General features: G+C 35.7%; 1 protein-coding gene across 1 annotated transcript in view; it reads left to right on the forward strand.

The window, feature by feature from the left end:
* The first annotated feature begins 1901 nt into the window (after positions 1-1901).
* The window catches only part of LOC149528277 (ASC1-like protein), a 122233-nt gene continuing 101800 nt past the window's right edge, over positions 1902-22334 (forward strand). The window contains exons 1-2 of the mRNA XM_089811643.1: positions 1902-2047; positions 2185-2336. Of these exons, the coding sequence (XP_089667769.1) occupies positions 2205-2336 (132 nt within the window). The 5' untranslated portion in view covers positions 1902-2047; positions 2185-2204. The remainder of the gene's footprint in view (positions 2048-2184; positions 2337-22334) is intronic.

Raw genomic sequence — 22334 nt, forward strand, 5'->3', positions numbered from 1 at the left:
AAGATTGCAAATGGTGTAGCAAAGGCCTTCTCTTCACGTTAGCACATGGGTTTAGCAAAGCCCTCCTCTTCCCATTGAATATTGATCAACAAATAGTTAAGTGGTGTAGCAAAGCCCTCCTCTTCTCATTGAATATCATGCACCCGATCTCCTCTTCCCACATAACTATAATGAAATGAAATGTACTTGTGGTTGAATGTTTCTTTTAACTAGTCCTCATGTGCATCACAATTTTGATTGCCTATTGCATAGGTGTCAGAATTCTAACTGCCTATTACATAGGTATTGTCCATCAAAATTTTGACTCCCTAGTACATAGCATTGCTCATTGGAATTTTGACTCCCTATTACATAGCATTGTCCGTTGGAATTTTGACTCCTTATTACAGAAGAGTCATAATTTCAACGAACATGGGGACTATTTGAAAAAAATGCAAATTCATCACAAAAATGCCTTCTATGTCAGAAATTGCCATCAAAATTTCACACCAAATGTATTAGTGTGGGTATGATGTTAATGTGTTATTTATTTCATGTATCCATAAGGATTTTATTTTTAGGTGTTGCAATTCTTTTGAGGATTATTCTTTAGCTATAATTTGTTTGGTGCTACCCAAGTTTCCTGGGTTCTTTTTTGGTGGTTTTTAGTTAGGTTTTCTTTTGTGGTATGGCTTGTCATGAGTTTATAAAGGACTCATGCACAATTTTCTTTTATGGTGAAACCTTGATTCTATGCTAGGTAACAAGGATGAAACCTATGACTTCTTTTAATTGTTGCTGCCTCATTTCCTCTTTCATTCCCACCCCCTTTTCTCCTATTATGGAATGAGGTTCAATTTTTGCATCTCCAATTCTTGCTAACTTGTCCTATAGAGGTGAACCTATCTTCTATAGAGGTGGAGATGATTGTCAATTTTGTTTCTAGTAGATGCAACTTGAGAGTTGATGCAAAACAAGTTTTTATGATTTATTCAACTATATCTTTCATGGGGATTCTTTGGATCATAAGTATTTTTCTTCTAAGAAAGAGATTTAGAACATGCATCTCGGGTCTCCACTAACTTTTCCTATTGAGGTGGATCTATTTTCCATTAAGATGGAGGTAGATGTTGGTGTGGCTTTGGGAGATGCTTGATAGTTGATGCTATGGATGTTTTAATATCTTATTTAGCTACTTTTGTCTTAGTTATTAGAGCCATTACACAACCCAAGGTGGTTGTGGGAGTCAGATTAAATCCCATGATTGCCGGGGAGTTCTTTTCTCCTTGCTTTTAGATGGCTTTTTGATGATCAATCTCTTGAAGTTGTATTATGGTTTTGTGAGCCATGTTAAACCCCAATGTTGTGGTTTGGGGAGCCTTTCAAAACCCTATGGATCTCCTTGATTGAGAGTCTCACTCTTTGTCATGAGGCTCTATCTCTTGTCTTGTGGTTTGTTGGGTAGTTGAAGCCTTGTTTGATATTTATTTTTTAGTTGTCGTCTATCTATTGCAGTTTTCCGTCTCAGTGGTGTTCCATATCCCCTTTAAAATTTGTTTGTAAAGGGTTTCAAGTCCCTTCAAAGCCTATTTACACCCTAATAAAAAAATATTGAACTTTTTATTTCCAATTATTTAATAGATAGGGTCAAAATCATAACATGGAAACAAAATTTAGAATTACGAAAACAAAATCCATCTTTAAAAAATACCATGAAATAATATATTTTAAATTTTTTTATTAATAACTAATATAGTTTTATTTAGAATGGAAAAAATATAAAAAAAATCAACTAAGACAATTAACCCAAAAAAAATAAAAATTTAATTTAATTTATGAAAAAAAGGTTAAATTACAATCTTATTTTAACAATATCAAATTTAACTTCTCCTTTTAAAATAAATCAGATTCAATTCCCGTTTATACGTGGATTGCTTTCTATTTTGCTGATCCTCTCGCCATTGGAGAATCCCATCCATGCAAATAAGTAAAATGTCCCCGCACAGACGTCGCCGTTAATTTTGAACCCAATTCAACTGCGATCCCCAAGAATTCTTAGCACCGAAAGGTTTGGAGTTCGAATCCTGTCTGCAAAAAGCAAATAAAAAACATTTCGTGCGCGTGCTTTCGCATTTTCAAACATTTGGCGGGCTTTCAGCGTCTGCACAAAAATCTGTGCGGAACTATGATCATTTTCTTGCGCAGGGTTATCAATTATTGAGCTAATGGCGAGCGTATTACAATTGACAGCATGGGAAGACGAAGCGTACCCTTCAAAGAGCGATCTATTGGTGGTGCCTCTGTTTGCGCTGCTATTTCCTACAGTCCGATTATTCTTGGACACTCTTATCCTTGAGGTGATTAATTATCTGCATTTTAATTTTTTTTTATTAAATAATATTATAAATAATAATCTTTGTTAAGGAATGGCTCGACACTACGACCTAAACAAAATTTTGTTTTTCGCAAATTCTCAAGAGAAAATCTCTCTTTTATTACATTGGATTGTGGAAGCTTGAATTCTCAAATAGTTTAGTAAGTTGTTTTTTTCACTTTCTCCGTTGAGCACTGTAATATACAGTGTACGGTAGAATACTGAATCGACAGACATTCCATGCACGGAATTTGTTAGTAAATTTATTTCTTTTGTGTTTCCATATTTATTTCTATTTTTTTTCCCTAGGCAACCTAAAGCTTTAAGGTTATCCCTTTGGTCAGAGTCGTCCTGGAGTTAGATTCGGCATTTTCCATATTTAAATTTGTAAGTATATTCGGTATCTTTTGCTGCTAAAGTCACCAGGGATCTGTATTAGGTTTCATAGGTTGATTTAGTATATTTGAAGTTATTGTGGCAACGTTTGAATTAGACGAGACAAGGGAGGGTTATGTCTTTTATCGAAATTTCCAGGGACTTGTGTCAGATACTGGCCGTTGATTTAGTGTGTTTACCTTCGTTTCACGCGATATTCAACTTAGACGATACAAAAGAAGGTCTTCCTCACAACATATTCTTTATCTGAAACTTGCAACTTTTTTAGTTTTATTCTTAATTGTTGACTTCTCTTCCTTTAGGGGAACCTTCAGCTTTAATGCCACGAAGTATCTCTGCAATCAAAGTCGCCGTTGTACTTGAGCCTGGTCTTGTTCATGTTTAATAATCTGAAAACTTGCCTTTTTCAGGGCAAGCTTTGGCTTAGATGCTCAGAATCATGAATGTCTCTTCTGTTGAATCCCCTGGAGTGACATACATCCTTGCATATTTGTAATTTGGTAAATCTTCTGTTTTTAGGTCAACCCTGGAATTTAGATGTCATGAAAGGGGTGTCTCTTCTGTCAAAATTACCTGGGATTTCTATCTCACCTTATATTACTTATGGCACTGTATCATGCCGAACATGTTGAATGTGTTACATGAACTAATTTTAGCACTTCAAACGTATTGGATGAAATAATTGGCCAGTTTCAATAAACCCTTTATCATCCCGCATGTTGAATGAAATATTTTATCTAATTTTGATACTTTATAACATCCAGTTTGTTGGATGCCATATTTTACTTAGTCCTGCATCTTGGTCATTTATGGTATGTCCATATGGTATTTCATCCACTTTCTTGTCCAGCATGTTGGATGAAACATTTTGCCTAATTCTGACACTTTGTTATGTCCAGTTTGGTGGATGTCATATTTTACCCAACTCTATTTCTTGTCATTTTCACTTTGCATTTTTTCATCCAATTTCAACACTCTATCATGTTCAGTGGAGGTGGTATTTAACTCTACTTCTGTACTTTATCATGTTCACATGTTGGATGCTTGCTTGTGGAGGATGAGGAGATATGGTGATTGGCCCTTCAAAGACCATTTTCTCAAGGGCAATGGGAGCAAGAACTGCTAATGAAGATTAATTGGTTTGAGCTGGAACCTTCAGGGTTGCATGGAGGAGCTTATGCTTATGTTAATTGAGAAGCCCAGATGAAAACTTATAGAGCACATGAAAAAGAACAACTACAAAAGACTTGGGAAAACCAATAATAGGGAAAAAAGTACTACAGCTTAAATATCTGAGGACAAATAAACCACTGAAGACTGTTTCATTGACTGGGAGTATTTCTATTACTAGCAAGAGGACAGAGACAGTTGCCAAGGCTGCCAAGGGTTTGTTAAAAACTCGAAGGGAACCACCATGGTGCCATGGAAAACAAGTTAATGGAGAATGCAAGGTAACAACTAGAGCAAAGGTGAAATGACTAGAAAAGGGAGGTGTTGATGCATGTTTAGTGACACTTCTCAACATAGAATAAAATACCAAGTATTCCATCTGATCTTGAACAAGAAAATGTCAAATGGTAAACAATTTGACAATTTGTGATCAAATAAGGCAACCCCAAGGTTTACAATGCAAACTAACAACTTTGTGCTGGATACAACTCTATTGAAAGGATGTGATACTATTGGTTCTCACAAAGCAACTTACACTATTCTTCTTCGATTTATTAACTTGCTCTTAAACGTTGAATGATTTTGCAATGCAGGCTCTTCAGCGAATCCTAATGAGAGTTTCTAAATAAAATGCAAAAAAGAGATGAGTTTATGAATGTAATCTTTTTCTAACAATGCAATAACCTATTGATGACTTGGTGAATCGAACCAAACTTTACTTCACTAGAAGGAACAACTACGCGAAGATGATGTAATCTCCCAAGAGTATTGTTGTGTTGTAAACACACACACCATATCATAATTGGGGATCCCCACTTTTTGCTTTGTAGCTTAGTGTTTAGCTTAGTTTGTCGTAGCTGTTTGTTAGTTTTAGTCAATCTTCTTAGTAGTTTGAGTCGTAGTCTCGAGGCATTTGAGAAGTCTTGTCATGACCGGGTGGAACTTTGATCAAGTTCAAGGGAATTTGTTGGGTTTAGAAAGTTGAGTTTAAATGAGTTATCAAGGCCACATTGGTCATCATCTTTTTTTGAGTCAAGGTAAGCTAAGTTCAGGAACTTCCTTCTAGTGGTTTTATATTTCACCCTTTGGAGGATAATTGAAACCAAGAGTTGAATGATGAAAGTTTGTTTCAAGGTTTGAAAGTGGAATATTCCTTGCCTTGGCTGATTTTCCACTCCTCAACAACATTTATAAGTAAAGGTGAATAAAAGGTGGAAATCATGGCTTACCATGAATTTCCACTCTTTGACAAGTTAGAAATCGAAAAACTTCTTTGTACCCCTCAAATTTATATTCATAGAGGTCAAATGTTGATGAAAGATGAAAGAAAGGTGAATTCTTCATGGTCTTGGTTGATTTTCCACTCTAAAAAAAAATTTACAAGGCAAAATGAAAGAGAAAAGTGGGGTTTCATGGTCAACCATTAATTTCCAGCTTTTTTAAAATCAGGACTTCCTTATGAAGGTTGATTTTCCACTCCAAGAGAAAATTTGCAAGGTAAAATGAAAATCAAGAGTGGGATTTCATGGTCAATCATGAAGTTCTATCCTTTACCCTTTGTTAAAACAAAATTTCCTTTTGTAGTTTGATTTTCTACTCTAAGGGAAAATTTACAATGAAAAATGAGAGAAAAGAGTGAAAGTTCACGGTCAACCATGAATTCCATCCTTTGACAAGAAAAACCTTTCTTCTATAGGTTGATTTTCCACTCTTTGAAGGGTAAAGTTTTCAAGCGAAAATTATGCGTGAAACCACTCTCATTATGTTGAAATTTGAATTCACATGAAATCAACCTGCTAGGAGAAATGAAGTTTCCACAAATCAAATGTTTAATTGCTATATAAGGTTGGCCTTACTTGTCTAAAGGGTGCAACTCTTAGTGGAGAGCCTATAAAAGATCAAATGAAAGCATATCAAACACACAACAATTTGAACACAAAAACAAAATGGGTAAAGGCAGATTAGACAAGGCTTGAATGAGAAGAAGAGAGAAGTTAGATGTCAAGGAGTGAATTTGAGCAAGGACAAAGCAAAATTAGAACCCAAGAAACTGAATAAAGAATTAACTTTTAGGATAAGTCATTTGAAGGCGAATTTGGTGGCAGACTCATATTTCAAGCATTGAATTCCCAAAAGAGGGTATTAGATTTAGGCATATACATGCAAATTCTCAACAAACAAGGTGATGTTTTAAATATTTTGAAGGCAAATGACTTTGGGTTGTGTTGTGAGGTTTTCACATCATCACTCCATGACAAATGGGGACCCCCTCTATTTGCTTTGGCAATAGGTGTAGTGATCTTAGGTGCTTTTAGTTGGTAACATTTTCAAGTCTCCGAGTCCGAGAGAGAGTTTGAGCAATTTCGACTTGATGGGAACTCAAGCCTATTAGGGAGGTGAGCAAGAGCTGGGCTAACCTAGATAGGGAGGTAGAGTTGAAACCAAGTCACTTGTGATGAAATAAGCTTGAACCTTGTGAAAATCCTTATTCTAGCTTTAGTTTGACCCTAGAAAGCCAGGAAAGGTTGTGAGAGGTAATATAGTTAAGGCATGTTGAATCTTGAAATTTGGCTAAGTTAAGGATTTTTTGATAAGTCTCAAAATCTAGAATTTTTATTATAAGTTCTATGAAGCTGAAACCTATCTCAAATATCTGCCAATACTTATGTAAAATAGGACTTAAAGTATAAGTAAATGTAACTTCTTGAATGTTATATTTTATATAAATCTTCCCACCCTTTGAGCTAAAAAAATGACTATTTATAGAAAGCATATTGCAATGTCGAAAATTCCTTTGGACATGGTGGATTCTGCCTGCCCTAGAGGAAAATTCCTCTTGCCTTCCTAAGTTCCGCCTTGAATCTACAAGGGCATCAAATTCACCAAGTGAAGACAAGTATAGTATGGAGGAAGAAACTGCAAGTCTAAGGGATGGAGTGAAAATTTAATGTGGTATCCAAGATGAAAGAAGAAAATGAGGAAAAATTGTCCGAGGCTGGTGGATTCCACCATGCCTTAGGGAAAATTTCTCTCTCCAACTCAAATTCTGCCCTAGTTAGAATTGGTCAAATATGAAGACAATTCCTCCAACTTGCATTATAATAAAAAAACAAACGGAATGGAGGCAATTTTGTGAAGTTTTAATGATGAAGTGTCAAGGCAAAGTGTAGGATGAGAACTTCTCCAAGGCTGGTGGATTTTGCCATGCCTTGAAGAATTCTTCTTCCTCTTTCAACCCAAATTCTGCCCCTATCTTGAGTGAAGGATCAAGACCAAGACAAGTTTGGACTTGATCATTGATGACAATCTGATCCAAATGATGAAAGGATGGAAAGAGCAAGACTGGGTTTATTTTGATGGAAATTGAGCTAAGATAAAGATTTCCAAAATTTCTCTTTAGATGCTGATTTCCGCCCTATGCTTGGGGGCTTAAAACATGGTTCATTCACTTAAAATATACAAGATGATCCAAAGACGTGAGCAAATTCGAGTGACAAAACCAATCCAAGAGGACAATATATCATTGCGAAAAAAGAGGTTAGTTGAGGAAAATTCCTCTAAGGATGGTAGAATCCACCACCCCACGAGGAATTATCTTTTCTCTCATGAGTGAAATTTCCACCTTCATATGGACATGAAGTTGATTCAAGCAAGATGGGAGCTAGTTTGGAGAGAATGGAAGATTGAGGTCAAATTTAAGTGATGGAAGCAATGAGGATTATAACCATGGACTCCAAGACTCCTCTTCTCCCCTAGTTTTCCGCTTAGTATTATGAGATGCTGTTAGAAGTTGTAATCTTTCCTTGGTGTGTTTATAAACCAAGGTTAGACCTCCTTTATTTATTGTTATAATATATTAGGATATAAGCCAAGGTATCCTAATATATTTCTTTTTTGTCCTTTTTCCACTACATCTTATTTTGTCATCTAGTGGAATATGTGAGGACAAATATTTATTGTAATTTGTAATTTAGATTATTCCTCCTTAAGAGGAATCTCACACTTGGCCTCACACACTTATGAATGGTGGCATTCATAGACATGGGAGTTACATTCTAACTCCTCTCTCTCATCTCTATTTAAGAGATGACCCTCCTCTCTCATTTCCAATGAGCTTTCTTCCTCTTCTCAATTATTGTATGAGCGATTGCTCTCTTTCTCTTGCTCTCTCTCTCTTTTCCTTCTTAGGCTTTTCATGCCTCATTCATAATGTCACAAGGGGTTTTCTTTGCTTTCCCCTTTCCAAATATCTTGTCTCATGGTGTTGGATCTTGAAGCTTTCTCTCTCCTATTTTATGGTAATATCTTTTCATGCATTAACTCACTTAGATTCTTTCCTGGTTTTTGCTTATTTCCATATTTCTTTTTCCATTTCTAACAGATGCAAACATGAAGTTGATGGTCCAAGCTTGAGAGATGATTGAATCAAAATAGAGGTTGTGTGATGCAACCAAGTTGGGGAAGAAAAAGTGTTTGAGGGAAATTGATGATGAATCAGGAATTTTCCTCTAAGAGTGGTGGATTCTACCACCCTCAAAGGATTCTTGATTCCTCTAGCGTGTTAGAATTCCGCCTTTTGATATGGATGTTGAGATGTATGTTTGGGGGCTTTCCAAAATGGTGATTGAGATAGAAATGTTTCAAGGAGATATTGAAGAGATTTGAAAGGGTATTTTGAAGATGAAAAGAGGGAAGAAGAAATTCATTTACCTTATGAAATCCTCATCTCTACGTGGACGCTTGACCAAATAATGAACAAGCAGTGGTTTTATCAAGGGGTTATAAAAATATTAAAACCATCATTTTTCCCTTAAAATTGTTGGCCTTAGAGGGCTAAAAAATGAACTTTTAAAAAATGTATTCATTGGCTTGCAAAGGCCAAGACGACCTGCATGGAAGAAGGACATTTTAAAATTCAGATCACCTATGTAAAGGAGGAGGATCAGTCTATTTTAATATTAAAGCAAAACACTTTTATCCCTGCTATAAGGCAGTAATTTCCTCCTAGAGCCAGTAGCTTGTTATCTCCTTGCTAAGGCAGTGAATTTCATCATAGAATACGGCAAGTGTCTTGTGAAAGCAGAAAAAAGATCAAGTTGAGACAGTAAAGTATATCAATCTTGGATTACTAAGGCAGATTTCTTTCAAAAACTGAGGGTAAAGGTGGTAAGACAGACTAAAATTTGGGCATGTTGTATTGTAAAATCCATGTATTTTCCAGATTTTCTCATAATATTATTTCAAGATTCGCAAGAGGAAAGGTAGCTTGCTTTAAAGCTTGAGAGAATTCATGATCAAAGGCCTTTATTTTGATAATTGATGCAATTATTTAATGAAGACATTCAGCTTTCATTTCATCATTTAATAAGCTCAATTCAATTCCTTTAGGGTCCATGTGGTTGCTGGCATGGGAATTGGAAATTGGAATTGAAAATGGGAATGGGAATGGATATTGAGAATGGGAATTGTGATTTGTTATTCTCTATCTGTTTGGTCCACCAAATTGAAATTGGAACTAAATTGGCAGCCGAGCACCAGGAGATCCTCCTCTAGCACTTTCCCTGCACACCCACTGGTTTGCTGTTTCATATCAGAATGGTTGATGTGGGAAAACAAGTGATGCCTGGGCAATTCCCAACAACTTCATATGCTCTGATCAACAGCAACAATAATATAAACACTACGCAGCTGTCTGCACCTGTTGCTGCTGTTTACTTGCATCCCTGTATTTGTTAACTCTCTTATCCCAATCAGAAGAGTTGTTAGGCAAGGAGCATTTGCCATTAAAACACTGACTGCTCCTTTGGATTTTAGCTCCCCTCAACTGTTTTTCCCCATTTGCTTAAACCCACAAGTGAATGAAAATACCCAGGAGGGAATGATCTTCTCAAATCAACCACGGACATTAAAAGGGCAAATATTGGAGATGACTTGTTTGGCATACAACTGCAGTAGAATAGGGTGAGTATGAAGAGCCAATGGCTATAACTATTTTTAGCTCTGGCTGTGTTGTGTAGCTTAGTAAAAGTAGACTGCTATTATAAATCTCAGATGCCCAGAGGCTTTACTCTTTTTCCAGCAGGACAAGATCAGTTTCAACCGATTCTCCTCAGCCCAAGCGGAAATTTTACCTTGGAATTTTACTGAGTCTAGAAAGACCATTTTCCTTCTCTCCGTTGCATTCGTGCTGGAAAAAGACCAAACAAAGATAAACGCGACAGAGATTGTATGGAGCGCCAATGCAAACAACATTGTGAGCAAAAGCTTAAGCGGACTTGAAATTTTGATTAAATAGTCAAAACAAAACGAGAATAGGAATGACCTATTCCAATAACATCTGTTTTTTGGAATGGACATATGCTCATTTTAGGGACAAAATGGGAATATGTATTCCTATTCTCTATTCCGATTTGGCGCACCAAATGGAGAATAGAAAACATATTCCTAATTTCCTATTCCTATTCCAGCAACCAAATGAGCCCTTACTGGTTTTGCAAGAAAAAATGGCAAAGAATAGCTCGGAGGGCGAGAAACTGATGGCAAGGTCAAGCTCGAGATTTCAAGCAAGGTGTAACTCAAGGACTTCAAATGAGAAGAAAGTGCAAAATCAGTTTATCAAAGGAGAATTCAAGGCAAGATCAAAAGATACAAGTGAGAAAATTTTCATCAACTTGAACTTTTATCCAGAAATCCAAGTTCATTTTAAAGAATTCAACCACATGAAGACTCCATAGAACAAAACCAAAGTCAAGGCATTGCAAAGGATATCAAGTTTGCAAGAACAAGCAAGTTCAAGATCATGGCAACAAGAAAGTTTGCAAGGGAGAAGATGGAGAAAACTTGAGAAGATGAAGCAATTTGTGAATATGCCATCACAATTGAAGGGTTGGTAATGTTGAATATCGGGAGATATTTTCTCATCACTTAGAGATCGATCAAGTCTATATGATAAGAATACTGAAGTAGCACCCACTTGTCTTCTACCAATCAAAAAATTAAAGTTACAAGCACATTCAATCATATTATGCCAAGTGTACAATAAATTTTATCAGATTTCCACAATCCATTTGTAAAGCATGTTTATTTCTCAATTTGATTATGTGTATTTTTTAGCATCAACATTTTGATTCACATTAGGTGATCCATCATCAGGTTGAGAGAGTGCAGGATTTCAAATAGCAAAAGATGTAGAACAAGCCTCACTCAAGAGGTATAAGAAGACATCAGGAGACAACACACAAAGCTATGTAGAGAAGGAGAGGAAAATAAATAAAAATATAAAAATGAACATAATAAAAGGGGCTAAAAAAGTCAACAAGAGGAAATAGTGAACACCCAAGAAGGTTGGAGAACCAAAAGAAATATACTAACAAATGCAAAACACTTGAAATGAATAAAAATGGAATCAAATATATATACAAAATAAGAATGCATATAAACATCACCAATGATATATGAATAACAAAAAATAGAAAAAAACAATTAAATGAAAAAAAAAAAACCATGAAAAGAGAAGTGCACAAACACACACACATAAAAACACTTGCTACAAAACAAAAACCAAATAAATGATATAAAGGTCTCTATTTTCTCATTGTTTCTCAAAAGCTTTGTAATTTTCTTATTGGTCTACAGAGTGGTGCCTTGCCACCTTAACTAGGGTTTGTAGTGGGTAAATCTTAGCCCTTGATTTCAAATCAACCTCGACCCTTCATTTTAATTGAACAACTATAAAAGGCCAAGGTCTTCTCATTTGTAAAGGGTTAGAAAGTTATATTTTCGAGACATTAGAGAAGTTAGTTAACTAGTAGTGAAAGTGAAGTAGGAGAGGACTTGGTGAAATTGTTACCATGATGCTCTTAATGTTAACTAGTAGTGAAAGTAAAGTAGGAGAGGACTTGGTGAAATTGTTACCATGATGCTCTTAATGTGATTGATGATTTATTGTTGGGCTTCATGGTGAAAAAACTTTTAGTCTGGGCTTAAATTGCAAGTGTTTAACTTTTGTTGGAGATGTTCATTTACATTGAGCCTTTATGGGGTGTTTAGGTGAATATTGACAACATGAAAATCATTCCTACATCCCTACAAGCTAGCACCTTCCTAAGCCTAGTTGATTTGACAAAGCAAGGACGGGTTAGAGGTTCACTCCCTATCAACATTGTCTTGCATTCTAGGAGTAGAATAGCTTTCTTTAAACCTTTTATCTTTGCAAGTTGTTTGGTTGCAAGTGATTGAAGAAGTTAAAGTTGATATCCATTGAATGCATATCATAAGTCCCTTTGTGATAGCCAACATATCACATCATAAAACTGAGTGAAAATCCATGATTGAGAAGGAACCTTGAGGTTGTCTCATTTGATCACACAGTGCATGTACGTCGTTTAGCATATGAGCATCCTTATTCATGAGAGAGTTGGAGGTTTGTTGTTTCATCCTGGAATACTAAGTATTTAATTCTGCATGTTGAAGTGGAAAAAAACTTACATCAACAAGTTGCGAGTAATGCAAAATCAGAAACCATGGACCTAAAAATTAGATCAATAAGGTTTGAAAAATCTATGAAAGGTCAAGAATAGAGGGTGCGATTTAATCAAACTCAGAAAAATCGAATTCTAATCCAAATTATAACTTGTTTAATGAGATGCATGGAGTAAGAGCAAGGTTGTGAATAATGAAATCACATTTCTTTATCCAAATGCCAATGGAATGTTAAAAACCATATGCTTTGGAAAAGATGTTCTATCATGAAAATATGCTAAATTTTTTATTCATTATTAAATAAATGTGACATTACTACTGTCCCTTGTTTTGCAGGGATTGTAAATGGAGATGATTAGTGGAGATGATGCTTGATGGAATATACTCAAGAGGAGGATTAAAGAGGATTGAGTTTGAGGAAGGAGGTTCAAGTTGCATGCAAGGAATGCTAGACAGTAAAGATCAACATGATGATAATGAAGGATGAAGAGCACACCAAGTTTGAGTTCAATGAACAAGATGGTTCTATTAGTGAGTGAGGATTATCTCAATCTTGAATTTCCTTTGGAAATCCAAGAGTCAACAAGGAAACACAATATCAACCTGAAGGTTGACAAGTTGAAGACATTAAGGAGGATCAAGAGAAGATATCAAGACGAGCAATTTCAACTACACATTCAAAGAGAAGACTTCCAAAATGTACAGGATGAAGAGCATGCATGAAGATGAATCAATTTGAGGAATGTGAGCGCTAGCAAAGAGATGACTAGAGAAGTGTCCAATTTAAAATATGGAAAGTTAAACAAGTCTAGTAGCTGGTCCAAAAATGCACTAAGTTTGGAATGTCCTCAATTTCTAGAAGTGGAAAAGCATGAAAAATGGTAAATCCTGAACAACATTGCTAAAATAGTATTGAAAGAAGGAAAGGATGTGAAGAATCACAAAGTATGGAGAGTCTTTGATCATAAACACCCAAAATGGAAAAATGTTGAAAAAGATCTAAGTTCAATGAAGCAAGCAAGGAGAAGTGCGAGAATGACTAAGTCATGAAAAATTCCTCAACACACCCTCAAGTGTGCCCAAAGTAGAAGTTGAGGGAAAATGTGAAAATAACGAAGTACTGTCAATAGTGGGGGTAAAATGCAAAAAAAAATTGACCAAGTGTTGCAGAAGTCCTTGACTACCCCCATATGTTCTCAATAGTGCTATTCCTGCATTATGATGGAATTTACCAAAGACTTCAAAATCATTTACTTTTTCTTATTTGCGTTTTAGGGCATAGATTTGCATCACCCAAGGAAAATGTTTCAACACACAATAATCCTTCACTTGATCTCAAATGCACTCGTCAACGTTAGCTCTCCATGAGAAGAAATTTCACTTGAAATATGAAAAATCATCCCTCATGCCTAGTGTGCATTCAAGAGTGCTAAATACAATGCTCAAGGAATTTTCTAGAACTCTAAAATTCCTTCATCCTATCCATTTATGCCCATGAACATAAATTGAGATATGCCAAGGAATTTTTTAAGTCTAAACATCTACCACCAAGTGCAATTAGCACCCTAGAATGCTAGTTTTCCCTTTGCCAAGGATTGTGTTTCAAAGGTAAAATCCATGAACATAGCATGAATGCCCCCAAATCACAAGTCCATGGATGCTAAGAAGAGTGTTTCAATGTGCGAAATTCTCCAATCCTACCCATATGTGCCCAAGAGTGATATTACATGATGCTCAAGCAATTCTTCAAAGGTTGGACAGTCCGTTGTAAAGGTTAGTATACGCTCAGATTCTTCATGGTCAAGGAAATGGCTTCAAACACCAAAATCCGTGTGCCTTGCGTAAATAGTGCTTATGAGAGTCAATTTTACGATGTCAAGGAATTTACTAAGAGTTTAAAAATTTGCTATTCACGCTAATATGTGCCCAGTAGCACTAAAAGGCTACAGGCAAGGAATTTCATTTAAAGTGAAAATTCGTCACCTAGTCTATATTGCGTCTATGGAGAGGTTGGAAAAATGTAACTAAACGGTGGTTATTGATAAAAACATTGGAATATCAAGATCTAGCTTAAGTTGTAGAATTTGGTCACATGTTTAATTGGCACCCAATATTTAAATTGAAAATCCATGCCTATATCCAATTTGACCTCAAAGTTGTGATTTTCATTTAATAAAATGTTGGATAATGATATTTTTTTAAAAAGTTTAAAATCCATGTCTGTGTTTGATTCAAGCCCATGAAGAGAATTACAAAGGTAGACATAAATAAGTGAGCAAAATCAAAGGTTCAATATGGTGAGAAACTTTAATTTTTTTGCCTAGGTATAGAAATCCACCTATATATTTAAAGCTCATTCATGGAGGAAGAATTTAAATGGAAATGATTTAAAATTTGATAAGGTGTGAAAAAATCACAAGGTTAAATTGAATGTGTGGGAGTATTGGAAACTCATTGTAAATTTGAAATCCTTCTAACTATTTGATTGGTGCTAAATAGTTGAATCACAAACATTGGAAATAATTAAATTACCTAAGAATGTTTTGAAATTCCACCTTCAAGTATATGCCCATGGAGTAAGGGGAGTAATCTTGAAGATAAAACACCCAAAATGGAATCTTTGGAACATAAAAGAAAAAGCATAACAAGCGGCTTTAAACATGAGAATTTTTTTGACTACTCAAGATTACTTGCTCAAGAACAAAAACTTGTGAGATTTATGGAGAGATGTTAAATTCAATTCGTAAAATTAGCTTGTTGCCAATATGACATGTTGGTGGGCAGTTTTCTATATAAGGGAGCGATCACATTTCATTTTCACAATGGAAATTTGAAGAATTCAAGAGAAGTTGCTAGTTTTGGAGAGTAGAGGGGTGAGTTTTTGGTGAGACAGTCATTAGTAAATTTTAAGTTTTCAAGAGGCTTTCTTCTTCAAAGTTTTTATTTCATTCCAAGGCTGGAATATGATGTAGAAATATTTTTATTTAATTTTTGGTACATTTTTTATGTTAATTTATTTTGCAAGAAGTAGATGGCAGAACCCAAAGGATCAAGCTTGTCTAGGGAGGCTTTGATGAAAAATGAGCTGGAAGGGTTCCTTCTGGAATCGAAGTTGGTGTTAAAGTGGGAAGGAGTTGGCAACACAAATTTGGGAGGCCTCCACATGGGCGAGTTCAACAAAAGAACGTTCAACTATAAGGATTATTCCAACATTCTTGGCCAAGAAGGTAGTTAGCAATGGAATTGTGTTAGTAGCTAGCTTCCTTCCTTCTAGCACAAGCTCTAAATGGCAAGGTGCTAGTAGATCTCTCTACCAACAATTGTAGATGCCTTTGGAATTCCAACACACCATTCAAAGGTGCAGAAGTCAAAAGAACAAACTCTCAATGTCTATGCTTCTAGAGTTGACTATTGTGATGGAGTTATCAACCACATGTGGATATATAGGAACAAGCGCCACCATTCCAAATTGCCCAAACAACTTGTCTGGTTGGATCTCAAGAGGGAATACAATGATCTGGTGATTATTTCGAGTAGAATATTTGGATGTCTATTGTCATGCATTTTTGAGTCTTAGACTTGGTACTTTATAGAGGAAGTGATAAAAGGGGTCAAAGATTGGGCATGAATAATTTAACAACTTAGATGAGCAGTTCATGAATTTGGAGCAATCAAGGACATTTTATATGAGATTGTTTTTTGTATATATACTGGCCGTGATGACCACATATGAAGGGTTGAGATGCAAGGGATTAATAGGAAGTGGTCCAAACTAGTTAAGAGTGCATAAGTGTTATCCATAGTTGTATCTCTTCACTACATTCAACTTCATTAGAGCTAATTATGCATTTTCTACGCACATTATCAGATCTTTGCAAGGTGAATTTCATGCAAGGTTTTCATCTGAAGCAAAGAAGTTGGTGGAAAAATAGGAATCATGGTTCATCCAATTCCCAACTTTCTCCTACATCAAGCTTCAAGTTTTTTTTTCTTTTGAGCCATATAGACTTCCAAGGTATCAGATTGACAAAATGTTGGTGGTGGAAGTCACTAGTTAGTTAATTACATATGATAAAATTCAAAAGAAGAAGAAAGGAAGACTTGAATTCCCAATCACCATTGGGGAATCTTATGAAATATATCCATGTTTGCAAGCCACTGAAAGGTTAGCAATGGAATTATAGCTCTACCACTTAAAATCTCGTACAACAAGGATGTATTATGATTCTTATAATAAATTAGAGCGGTAGTGGGAAGAAAGTACCAACATAGGATTCAATTTGAAGATTTATGCGCAAATGCTGCAATTGAGTCTGAAATTAAGATGTTTTCCAAGTTGCTACTTAGAATGATCAGAGCATGCAAGATCATCCAAGTATCAAATCAAGTAGAAGACGCTACAAATTTCATCTAGGCTGAGTCTGAGAAAAGAATAACAATGACCATGTAGCCACATCTTTGGTCTAGGCATGAAATAACAAATATTGATTTTTGTATCTAGACTAGTTTTAAAATTCACTAGATGGTGGGTTGGGCATCAAGTTAGCAAATTGAAGATGAGTAATGTTTACTTGACTTATGATTTGATGGGACATAAAGAGACAAAAACTGGTTGACCTAGGCAATCATTATAAATTAGGACTGAAATGGAAGAGAATCCATTAGAAAATTTTTAGTGAAAAAGGGAAATGTACTATTGAGGATGTGCAACCAAGGAAGAGGTCTGATGTGCCAAGTGAAAAGCCTTGGCATGAGAGGAAAAGGTCATATGCAATGCCACCATCACCCAATAGGACCCCAAGTTTGCAAAAAATTGATCCTTTTACAACAAAAGAGTTTGGAACCAATGGGAGAAGATGGTCACAAGAGGGTTACGGTGCTCCACTAGTATAGGATAGAAAAAGTATCAATACTCATTAGGAATTTGTCTAGCGAGGAAATCCAGAACAAGAACCTACTGTAGAAGAGTGCCTTGACATAATATCAGGTAGAGATCTAGAATAGGAAAAAGTGACCATTGTAGAAGATGAAATAAATGAGATGGTATAGGAATAGTTCCAATTGCTAGTATTTGGTAATTTGCTACCACTTTAATTTGGTTAGAGGAAAGGATGTTGAGGAAGCTTAAAGTAGAATTGATCCTGCATTAGAGTTATAGGAGATTCTAAACCGAGTCAACAAGCCAATAGAGAAAGGCAAGGCAAAGAGATTCTCAAAGATCAGAAGGGATGAATCAAGGTCCAAGATTCTGCATGTTGCAATGCCTATGGTTAATAAAGCCAAAGATCTTATTACTTCAAAGGAATATAATGTGACAACATTTGATCCGAGACATGCAACTAAAAATTGATGATTTTGCTCAAGCGATGAAAAAAGAATGAAGATATTGGAAGAGAAGTGCTGGAAAGTGAAGAATGAGAACAAAGTAATGTGTGCATATTTGCAACACCTATCTCATCCAATAAGTCAAGAAGACCACATTTAATTGCCTCTACGGTTTTTCCAAGGAAATCAATAGAAGGTAATGAGGAAATGAGAAAAATCAACCAAGGCGCAAAAGAATTGGTGAAAGGCATCCAGAATGAGGTAGGAAAATTTGTTGAGAACTTTGTATAGATCTACGGAAGATCGCTAGCTATCCTTTATCAAATACAATGTATGGATTAGTTGTGGGATGGTACACATCTTTACCAGAATGAGATGATCCCACACTTGTAGATTTGATGGAGACTCCGAGATAAACACTGATTAATGGAGGAACAGTAAAAGTGAGTGAGGCATATGATTTGGCCTATTGGTATAGTGCACTAGTCACAACAAAAGAAATGTTTGAACTTTGCAAAATCAAATGAAGAATCAACTCGGTTAAGGAAGGTGGTTGGGAATATCTAGAAAGGAATCTTTAATACAGTTATGACGCTGTTTGCACAAAGATTGATTGAAGAAAAAAGGACTGCAAATAACTTGAAAGAGTTTTTTAAAAGAAATTCCTTCTCGAGAGATGACTTAGAGAATGCTTCTATTCTCAAATATTATGCACTCCATTTAGGACTCAATGCTAAATTAGGAGATCAATTTCAGCAAATGTAATTGAGACAAGCATTCTAAAGTTCAAGCAAGACCCAACACTGAGTGTCACTAGGGATGCATTGGAGATGATACTTTCTAGATTCATTGCATTAGGGAAAGGAATCATGCATTGGCCATTCTGACCAAACGAGTATTTAATGCTTAGTAAACATCTTGCCTCATCATGTGTCAACTAAGTGGGTGACCCTCTTTTGATTGGTCCATGTGGACCTACTTATTTATGATGGAATTTCTCTTCTTGACCTAACTCTAATTAGGATTGAGGTGCCAAAATTTGGACTCGTAATGCATTTTGTAATTTGAAAACCTATAGAAAAGCCCTATGTTATCATTCGTAATGAATAAGACAAGGAGATAGACACATACACGGTTAGTTAGCTCATAGTTGGCTTGTAAGAAGTAAAGAGCTCTTGCTCCTTAGAGTCATAGGATAGGAGGAGAAGACATTATTGTAAGCCTCAAAGAAATAAAATATTGATCTCATTGAAGATATGGCAGATTCATGTTTATTTCAACTTGTTGCATTATGCTCTTCCTTCCAATTTCTCAATTGTTACATAAAGTGCTTTGATTTCAATGGAGAATGTGATGGTGTTTGATGAATTTCCACGGCTTATACTTTTTGCCTCTTATTGATTATAAGCTGCAGTGTAAAGTTAGATTGACCCCCAATTATATCGATGCTTAACTTTAATCATTGATTGTTGATTGCTCTTTATGATAGTATACATTTCGATATAAAAAAATCTTTGCATAGCACTTGGAAGATTGCACCTTTTCTTGCAAAGTTGTAGTTGATCTTGGTGAAGCAAAACTTAGTTATCTTGGAATTTGTTCACTTAGAGCAGTATCCATTGATATCATTGTCCTTAGGAATAGAGTAGATTTCTTTCACTCGTTCCCTTTTTACTTTTAGTACATTTCAGTTTTGTCAATCAAGGAAGAAGCATCACAACAATACTCGATGAAAAAGTTCTAGCCCACATTGCAGAAGATACGGAGAATGATTCAAATGTAAGTCCCTTTGTGCTGCTAGCATATCACAATGACCATTGAGGTTATACGCACTTCAAGACTTGACAAAAAAGAACCATGGAGTCACTTGTATGATCGTTCACAATTTTAGCATATACGAGATTATGCTCAATAGATGATAAGATACCTTGTTTTTTTCCATTCTGTGTTGGTGTGGTCATAAAACACCCATCAACACAACCCTAATTAGGATTTTTGTGGAATTATTTAGGCCTTTGATTCAAATCGATCTAGGCCCTTCTTTGTAATTGAGAGGTCTATAAAATGCTTGGCCTTCTCATTTGTAAGGAGTTAGTGAGTTAGCTATCAGAGTTGTAGAAGTCAAGGAGGAGACAATAAATTGTTGCCAAGGCTATGTTGAAGCTAATGTACAATTTTCATTGAAGACAGAGTGGATCATTGTGTTTATTTCAATATTTTGCATGGTTTTTACTTCTCTAAGTTTAGTTAGAGTTCATTGATTGAAATGGAGAAATGCAAAGGTGTATGATGTTTTTTTTTTCATACCTTTAGTTACATGTTGATTGCAAGTCATAGTTTAATGTTAGTTTGAACTTGATTAACCGCTAAGTTTGATTCTGCATGTTTATTTGGATTGCAACAATATTAGGCATTGGATGAATGTTGACAATGTGAAAATATTTCGTTACCTTTGGAGATTGCATCTGTTAGAAATAATAGTCCACCAAGATAACTGAGAGGGGAGGGGGGGAGGGAATCAGTTATTCAATTAAAATATTTCTCTGCCTTAATTAATCATAACCATTCAATCAAAGTAAACAACAACCATAACAAGATACACATACGCAATTACACCAGATTTGTTAACTAGGAAAACCCTTGATCAGAGGGAAAACCTCGGTGCAAATGATGCCCACAAAGATATATTGATATATATATATATACTCCTTGTTAGAGGATGGACCCTGTTAGGAGTCTATAAACACATTCAGTGCATGAGTCCTTGTTAGGAGACTTTGAATCCTTGTTAGAAGATTCCAACCCTGTTAGGGGTTGTAGAAGGCAGAAGGACCCACTGTCCAAACAACTTCTAGGGCAAGACCACTGAACTTTACTGTTCAACTGATCTCTCAACTATTCCTTGGAGAATAATTGTTCGTACTGTGCTTTATCCTCTTTCCTCTATCCTGTCGACTGGACCAATCACTGTCAGACCTTGTAGACCAGGTCACAAACCTTAGATCCAAATATCAAACCTCAGATCTCAAAATAAAACCTCAGCAACAAAGTTATTCTTCAACTTCGCTATGCTTTGCTTATCTTCACAATTGCTCAGCGTTCATCTCTTTTCTCCTCTTTTTTGCTCTTCGTACTTCTTACAATCCTTCATACATAATAAAGAAAAATGTCATTTCTTTATATTGAATCCATAAAACAATTCCCTTGATTTGACTATTACACCTCAATTAATTATTATAGGACCACATTAAGAACACGTTTTACTTGGCGATAACATCAATCTGGCGCCTTGTAACTTGAATAACTTTCCGTATGTGTAATATTATGATGAGCGAGCTTAGCCACATCATTTCCAACATCTCTTTTACATGCCTTTAATCTTGCTTCTCGGAATAACAACTCTACTAAGAGATATAACAAGTTTACCAGAACATGCTTTTGTAAACTCTATCTCAAAACAGTCTTCACCAAAACTTGCATAACTTATTCTAGACTTAATATCTTTTGCTCCCGAGGTTAGTTGCATATACTAGACATAGTAGTATCTCCCTTTAACCTCGCTAGTGAAAACACTCAACGATCTCGTGCCAACTTGATATTTACTGCTGTTCTTTTGTTAGTTACCATAGAAAACTGCTATGTTGACATCAATGACAAACATAGTCATGAATGTAACATATCATTATGATAATGATTTAATCATGTTTGTACAATACTCCTCCATAGGAGTATCATCAGCATTCATGCTTCTAACAATCTCCCCCTTTGGCATTGATGGCAATATAGATGAAAAAACATCTAGTTCCAAGAATACTAACTGTTAAAGACTGTTATCCTTTCTTTTCAAATCCTCTTCATCAATCATTCTCCCCCATTGATGTAACTTCTCCATGTATCAATTTTTTTTTCATGCTGTAATCTCTCCCCCATTTACATCAATGTCAAAGGTTTTAGTAACCATCTATCATTGTATCCTATCGAGCTCTGCAACAACTATCTCTGACTTGCTCAAGTGTCCAAAGACACTGTTCAAAACAACATTTATCAAGAGTCCTAGATGACTTTGTCCATCACAGATACTCGCCCATACAGGAAGCATCAACATTCAGTCCAGACAAATAATAGTGCTTTGTATCACTGGACTGATGAACTCTTGCATCATCTATTTTGATGTAGGTAGGGGCATAACCCCTAACATACCTCACAAATACTCAAAAGTCTCTTAGGGAAGAGGCTTAGCAAAAATATTTGTAATCTGCTCTTTGGTGCTTACATACTCCAATTTGATTTCCGCTTCTACAACTCTATCTCTCTCAACATGTGATATTGATAGAAATGTGCTGAGTCTTAGAATGCAACACTGGATTCTTAGACATATTCACTGTGCTTGTGTTATCACAATGTATGACAACAGGTTCACTGAATTCTATCCTTATATCCTTCAACATCTACTTCATCCAAACAACTTAATTACAATTGTTTGCTGCTGCAATATATTCTGCCTCTACTGTACTCTGTGAGAAACAATCCCGCTTCTTGCTTAACCAAGAGACCAATCTTCCTCGAAGAAAAAATGCTCTATCACTGGTGCTCTTTTTGTCATCCATAC

The sequence above is a fragment of the Cupressus sempervirens genome, chromosome 11 (assembly GCF_028749045.1).
Source record: "Cupressus sempervirens isolate cs-2001-9-10 chromosome 11, ASM2874904v1, whole genome shotgun sequence".
NCBI classification, from domain to species: Eukaryota; Viridiplantae; Streptophyta; class Pinopsida; order Cupressales; family Cupressaceae; genus Cupressus; species Cupressus sempervirens.